Genomic DNA, 7,888 nt, shown 5'->3' on the forward strand with positions numbered 1-7,888 from the left:
GCGAGTCGTCAGTGTGACGATTCGCTGTGGGGACCCCTACACGGGAAAAGCAGAAAGTGACTTTCTAGTGTTAGCTAACCAACATTAGCTCATTGCACCTCCAACAAAGGCACGGTAACGTGGTTAAAAGTTTACATTTGATGTAATTTAGACAGAACTACTTTGCTCTGCTTCTGCACCAATTATTTTAGTTATTTTTTATTTATTTATTATGATGCTTTTAAACATAATTTAAATCACTAACTAAGCAAAACAAAAATCATGTATATTAATGGTAGAAAATTAGAGGGAGAGGTTAGTTAATGCAACTTTAATCCTTGGTAAACTTTACTTATTGATCAGTGTTATTTATCAGTTATAAGGCTGTATTAGCCCTGTTTTTGTTGGTTTTACTACAGACCCCACAGATGTCACTGATTGGTTGTCTTACTGTTCTGGAACAAGCTGTATAACAAGCTCCCATTTCAATTTTAATAAAATGTAGTGAGCAGCAGCTTTGACAAGGTGACCCTCAAGTCTTATCCAGCACCATCACCAAAGCTTTATAATTTAAAATGTCTTTATGTTTTATTAAACAAAACCTTAAAACTGGGTGAAGTCGTGAGAACCTGTCCTAAACCTGCAGGGTCTGGTCTGTGAGCACTCGAGCTGAGGACCCACATTTATAAATAAGGTGAAGAGGTGGACCATGTGTAAGCCTTGAGTATGAGAGACAGGTGTGGCCCAGTTCCAAAGGTATAACAGGTGTTGCAGGTCTTCCCTTTCACCCTCTTCTAGTCCAGTCGAGGTCAGCCTAGTCCAGACTGGACTCTCATACATTGGGTCGGATTGCAGCGTAGTTCTTGATGACACCAGAGAATCTGATGATCTTAACTTCTGGGTTTATGTTTTTGAAATCCTGCCAGAGGTACTCGGGTGACAGAACCTTACTGGGCTTGTTGATCCACATGTACCTGAACACACAGGAACAGGACGTACAGACTTCAGAGGATACAACCAGGGTCCACACATGTACAGTCTTATGCAAAAGTTTAGGCACCCCTTGATAAATAACAGATTTTGGTGATTTTTTATTTGAACAGATGTTAACACAGTTTCTCTTGGAAATGGAAAAAATGCACAATATTTTCTGCAAACAGTGATGCATAGTTACTTCTTATGCCATAAATTGAACAAAAATAAAAAATAAAAACATTATTATGGCATGGTGCAAAAGTTTGGGCACCCTACACAATCAGTACTTAGTAACACCTCCTCTGGCAGATATCACAGCTTGCAAACACTTTTCATAGCCAGCTAAAAGTCTTTCAATTCTTGTACTTGGGATCTTCTCCCATTCTTCCTTGCAAAAGGCTTCTAGTTCTGTAATATTCTGTGGTCGTCTTGCATGCACAGCTCTTTTAAGATCTACCCACAAATTTCCAATGATGTTTAAATCAGGGGACTGTGATGGCCATTCCAAAACCTTCAGCCTGCGTCTCTTGAGGTATTCCATAGTGGATTTCGAGGTATGTTTAGGATCATTGTCCTGTTGTAGAAGCCATCCTCTTTTCAGCTTCAGCTTTTTTACAGATGGTGTGATGTTTGCTTCCAGAATGTGCTGGTATTTAGTGGAATCCATTCTTCCCTCCACCCGTGCAATGTTTCCTGTGCCACTGGCTGCAACACAACCCCAGAGCATGATAGATCCACCCCCATGCTTAATAGTTGGCAAGGTGTTCTTTTCATGAAATGCTGCTCCTTTTTTTCTCCAAACATGCCTTTGCTGATTGTGTCCAAAGAGTTCTATTTTAACTGCATCAGGCCACAGCACTTGTTTCCAAAACGCATCGGGCTTCTGTAGATGTCCTGTTGCATACTTCAGACGTTGGATTTTATGATGGGGACGCAGATAAGGTTTTCTTCTGCTGACTCTTCCATGAAGGCCTTGTCTGTGCAAGCATCGCTGCACAGTGGAACGGTGCACCACCACTCCTGAGTCTGCTAAATCTTCCTGCAGGTTTTTTGCAGTCAAATGGGGGTTTTGATTTGTCTTTCTGACCAGCATACGAGCAGTTCTGTCCGAGAGTTTTCTTGGTCTTCCAGATCTCATCTTGACCTCCACAGTTCCCCTGATCTGCCATCTCTTAATTACATTTCTTACTGTGGAAACTGCAAGCTGACAACGCTTTGCTATCTTCTTGTAGCCTTCTCCTGCATTGTGGGCATCAATAACTTTCATTTTCAGGGTCTTACACAGCTGCTTAGAGGAACCCATGGTTGCACTTTGCCATAATAATGGTTTTATTTTTTATTTTTGTTCAATTTATGGCATAAGAAGTAACTATGCATCACTGTTTGCTGAAAATATTGTGCATTTTTTTCCATTTCCAAGAGAAACTGTGTTAACATCTGTTCAAATAAAAAATCACCAAAATCTGTTATTTATCAAGGGGTGCCTAAACTTTTGCATAAGACTGTACATGGGCCTCTGCCTACCTGTTCAGGTGACTCTCCTCCTGCCAGGCAGCCTCGATGCCATCCGTGGCGTCAGCCTTGAAGTTACTATGGCAGGTTTTGGCGAGCTGGTGTACTTCCTGCAAGAGGCCTCCAAACGCCCCCCCACAGTAGTAGAAGTCTCCCTCCCCAGGAGCCACATAGGCTCTGGATTCTGGCCTCCGCTCGTAAGGAAACTCGCTTCGGTCAGCTCTGTAGTAACCTGCAGACACAGGCAGGAAGGATGTCACACAGCCAACACATGACCTGGACAGATGGAGTCATGTAGTCCAGTTGGCTCCTTGTAGACCTGAACTCCATGTCATTTCATGAATATCAATACCTAATACTACACCAACAGGGAAGTTGTGTACCCTGACACCAGCTTCTCACTTAAGAAGATAAACCATAGAAGATGTTTCACATCCAAGCAGCACACAGTCTTCTTACTGCTGGAGGGTCGAGGTGAGAACAGGAAGGACAGTGTACTGACCTGGATGGACCACAGCGACCAGTCCGCCCAGAGACTCCGTTCCCCAGCGGCTGTGGAACCTGGAGTCGACGTCCAGACAGAAGATGTAGTCAGCGTATTTATGAAGTTCCTTCTCTATCAGTTCCTGGATGAACTCCATCCTGCGAGCTGAGATCTCCTGCCAACGTTTGGAGCTGGGCACCGGGTACGCCGTCAGCTAGAGGAGTCATTAGATATAAAACACAGCGTTACGCTCTGAAAGAATGACTGTGTTAAGGTAAATATGTGGGTTAATTTGTAAGAAATCTGTTGAGGCCGCCCCGACTCTGTCTTGTAACAGTTTCTTTATTTGTATCCTTTGTTTACCTGTCTGCCAGCGGCCATCTTGACTTGGGGCAGCTCATTCGGCCGGTCGGTGAATACAAAAACATGCACCCTGAAACCAACGAAGAAGTGCTTCTCTGCAGTCTCCAGGAATTCTTTCAGGAACATGATGTACCTGTGGAGAAATCAGAGGGCTCAGCTCCAGGGCAAAGGTCAAGGCAGAAATGCTGTGCTCAAGGTGGTGTGGAAATGTCAGACTCACTTTCCTACAGCAAACACAGTGGCTGCAATGGTGATGTTCTTCTGTTTGTAGATGCTGTCGAACAAAACCGGGTCAAAGGTTCCTTCCCAGACGACAGGAGCCAGCCAGGGTGTCACCGTCACCACGTCGGTCCGACTGTGGTTAAAGACACATGCTGATGTCATCAACAAACAACAACGTCAAGACACTCATGAACAACAGTGAATGTTACTCACCCGCTGACGATGCTGGGCTGATTGTACTTCAGACTGAAACCCAAACAGATTCCTTGTCAGAAAACAACCAGAACAACAGACTACAAAGCTGCCAGCACCCCCTACAGGCTGCAGATATGAGCAACCACTTCCTGTTTCTGTGGAGCTGCACATATAAAGTTAGTGCTGAAGGTGGCACCAGAGGAAGGATCAGGGTGTCAATGCATTTTTCTGGATTTTTTTTTTTGTTATTGTTGTGTCTCTCACTGTTCACATAAACCTACCATTGAAATTGTAGACTGATCATTTCTTTGCTAGTGGGCAAACTTACAAAATCATCTGGGGTTCAAATAATTTTTTCCCTGACTCTATGATATCTTAATTGTTGTTTTAATGATGTGCCAGCTGGCATTATTGAGTATGTAATTCACTGTACAAAATCAATACAAAGCATGCCTTGAGAGTGCATACATTCCCCACCTCACGTGGCCTAGTTACAGAATTCAGCCCGTGCACAGCATGTACATGATCACTGCACAAGTTCAGCTAGCATAGCTGCCTAAAAATGCATTAGCGCACTTAAAAACGTTTTAACAGGGTACCAGAAGATGAAATATGGACACCAAATGCCTCATAGTTGATGTTAACGGCAAAACGGTAATTCTTGCTTCAAAACAAACTAAATTATCTATTTAACTAAATTAAACAAAACATTTTTTTCTAGTTCTTTGGGGAAAGGTTGTGGTTATAAGCGAACATGTATGCTGACGTGTATGTCTATCCAGGGTTCATTGAAATGGACGTCCTTTTCAAGAGTGACTGGGCCAAGAGGGCAGCACATGTATGAGATTCTGCTTGTGTTTTTATCCGGTCTAGACCTGACTATGTAACGTGCCCTGAGATTTTTTTGTGGTGATTTGGTGCTATACAAATAAAAGTCAATAGAGATGAATGTGTCATTCCGCAGTCGACAGCTGCTGTCGACTGTGTCTCACTTTCACAAGCAGCACTGGTTCTGAGTTCAAACTGAAAAACTTCACCCGCGCACTTGCTCAGAGCTGGAAAATCTGAAATCAACCATGAGTGGCAATGAAGCTGCTTTGAGACCCTTCCAGGTAACAACTAGAATTACCGCCTCACAACTGTCTGTCTAGACTCACATGCCTAGAAGGAATTTAATGTAAGGTATTACCATGTTCACAAGAATGGGACAGATATGAGGTCACTGTGACCTCTGACCACCAAAATCTAATCAGTTCATCCTGGAATCCAAGTGGATGTTTATACCAAATTTGAAGAAATTCCCTCAAGGCGTTCCTGAGATACCATGTTGACAAGAACAGGACGGACAGGCAACTTGAAAATATCAACTGAGTATCTATCTATCGTGTCCGGCCAAAGCTGCCGCTGGCGCTGAGGCATAAGACTAGGTGAAATGTTCTAGAAAACCTTTTTTTTTTTTCCTGTTTGTGACATTGTCTGTCAGTGTAACTGCTGCTTTCTGGTAAGCTTGTTTTCAATAAGTTATTTGTTGATATAAAAGGGGTGTATTTCAGCTCATCTGACAGCTGTGATTGGCAGTCCAATGCTGTCACTCCATTTCTAGTCACTACTGCGTACAAACTGGTTGCAAAAAAGCAAGATGGCCGCTGCCATAGTCGTGATATTTAAGCTCCCTTTTTGCATAGTGGAGGAAAGTGGTGACACCATGTCCATAGTATATACAGTATGTCAGTGATCTAGATAAGGTGAAAACTATGAACTGTTAGGTATTTTCTTAATTAGATGGATATTTAGAGATTTGTTGTCTAGAAATGTGTAGGGTAGACAGGATGTCTAGCTCAGGCTGTTAAATGCTTAGTTCATTGTCATGAGCTTGCTGCAGGCTGCATGTGGGCCCCAAGGTCAACTAGATTGAAGAATCTGCAGGCAGGATGAATATTGCTATTATTATTGCTATGTTCAGCCGTAATCTTAATCATAATATCTTCCGAGGCTTACTGTTCGGACATGTCCCTGAATGTCCTGTATGTTTTTAGATACACACCACATAATCAACATTCACACACATTATTTTCTTCATGTTTTGACTACTGCTCTGCTCAGCTGCCAAGCTGGCATATCAGGTGCCGTCACGGTTTGACGTGGCCTGTGTAGGATGGGGCTAAAACCATTATAAAGCCTCATCCGGTTCTTTCAAACCAGGAACTCTCAATGAGACGAAAGAGACTGCTTTAGATTTTATAAAAAATAACCGTGCTGGTTTATTCAGAGGATCACAGGTAAAATTCACAGGACACGTCCAGAGCTCTCTCACCCCTCTGCCTGCAGGCAGCAGAAAAGCTGAAGATGTCTGGACCCAACAACCTATATAATATTAATAATTTTTGGGCTAGCCCATGCTACAAGGGGCGTCAAACCGTGACGCCACCCGATAAGCAAGCTTTGCAGCTGCTCTATCGTTTAGCCAAAACATGAGGAAAAGTCAAGGTGCGTGACTGTTGTTTTCGTGGTGTGTATCTAAAACAATTGGACATAACCTTACACATTAAGACAAATATTAAGACTAGCATTACAGTTGACACTAACAGCAGTTTTCCTGTAACCTTGACGTGCCTGCAGTCTGCACTGCAGGCTGAATAGTTAACAGCCTAAGCTAGTCACCCTGTCTGCACTAAACATTCCTAGACAACAAATCTCTGAATATCTATCTAACTAAAAAATAACCTAACAGCGTCGTCTCTCCGAGTTCCTGGTTGAAAGAACTGGGTAATATCTTTCAGAACCTTCTCTTTAATTGTCCACTCAGTGATGCTGATGCAAATTGAAGCCCCGCCCACCAACAAAACACATTAATCTGCTGTCAACCAACATGACTGACAGGTGTGTGAACTGAATATAACAGATAATAGTACTTACTGGTCCGGAGCTACGAGGTGAAACTCCTGACTGAGGATGTTGCGTTCAGCATATCTACACAACACAAACAGTCACTTATTAGAGTGGTCAGTTTACCATTTTATTGTAATTATCTAGGGTTACTGGGGGGTATGTAATTTCATCACTGGAGCTTTGAAGCTTCCCTCTGAGATGAATCAATTGTTTTACAGAGCTCTTCAGTCACCACAGACAAGTCTGTATCATTGTAGTTTTCCACAGCTGCCACCAGGTGCCAGTACAGAGACTGACCACATCTGGTCCCGATCCTGGACCTGTCCTGCTGACACATCTGGCTTCAAAGCTGATCACAGGATTTTATTGCCATTTCTTCCTGACATCCACTGTCATCTCCACTGTTTTGAGTGTGTTCAGCTCCAGCTTGTTGTGGCTACACCACAGGACCAGCTGCTCAACCTCCCACCTGTAGGCGGACTCGTCGCCGTCTCGGATGAGACCAATGACCATTGTATCATCAGCAAACTTAAGGAGCTTGACAGACGGGCCCTTTGAGATACAGTTGTTGGTGTAGAGTGAGAACAGCAGAGGGGAGAGCACAGATCCCTGGGGGGCGCCTGTGCTTATTGTCTGGGTGCTGGATGTGGTTTTGCCCAGCCTCACCTGCTGCTTCCTGTCTGTAAGCAGGGCGTCTAGCAGGGGGTCTACGATGTCCTTCAGGTGGGACAACACCAGTCTTTCAAAGCACTTCATAACTACAGATGTCAGGGTGACAGGTCTGTAGTTGTTCAGTCCACTGATGGAGGTTTTCTTGGGGACTAGGATGATGGTGGAGCGTTTGAAGCAGGAGGGGACTTCACACAGCTCCAGTGACCTGTGGAAGATGAATGTGAAGATGGGAGCCAGCTGATCAGGGCACACTTTCGGGCAGGAGGGGGTCACACCATCTGGGCCTGGAGCCTTTCTGATCTTTTGTCTTTTAAAGAGGCCACGCACATCCTTTTCACAGATCATTAGAGGTGGGGGGCTCGAGGGAAGGGTGGTGATTGTTGAGGTAGCAGCTGCTGGATCTGAGGTGGGGAGGAAGTGTTGATTGTCAACCCTGCTGTAGAACACATTCAGGTCCTCCACAACGGGGGGGTTCTATAGCAAGTGATGGTTTTCAGGCTCCCCACACAGACAAGGGGTCGTTAGCTGAAACCTGAGCTTTCAGCTTTTCAGAGTAGCTCCTCTTTGCTGCTCTGATCTCCCTTGTCAGTGTGTTCC

The 7,888-nt window shown here is 44.1% G+C and overlaps 1 protein-coding gene across 1 annotated transcript in view; it reads right to left on the minus strand.

Annotated features, from left to right (window-relative positions):
- The window catches only part of LOC109972655 (globoside alpha-1,3-N-acetylgalactosaminyltransferase 1-like), a 47,563-nt gene continuing 39,675 nt past the window's right edge, over nt 1-7,888 (minus strand). The window contains exons 6-12 of the mRNA XM_020621664.1: nt 6,647-6,700; nt 3,749-3,781; nt 3,534-3,668; nt 3,314-3,446; nt 2,969-3,164; nt 2,479-2,698; nt 1-953 (exon numbers count right to left, since the gene is read on the minus strand). Of these exons, the coding sequence (XP_020477320.1) occupies nt 812-953; nt 2,479-2,698; nt 2,969-3,164; nt 3,314-3,446; nt 3,534-3,668; nt 3,749-3,781; nt 6,647-6,700 (913 nt within the window). The 3' untranslated portion in view covers nt 1-811. The remainder of the gene's footprint in view (nt 954-2,478; nt 2,699-2,968; nt 3,165-3,313; nt 3,447-3,533; nt 3,669-3,748; nt 3,782-6,646; nt 6,701-7,888) is intronic.

Source organism: Monopterus albus, unplaced genomic scaffold (assembly GCF_001952655.1).
Source record: "Monopterus albus unplaced genomic scaffold, M_albus_1.0 scaffold265.1, whole genome shotgun sequence".
Lineage (NCBI taxonomy): Eukaryota > Metazoa > Chordata > Actinopteri > Synbranchiformes > Synbranchidae > Monopterus > Monopterus albus.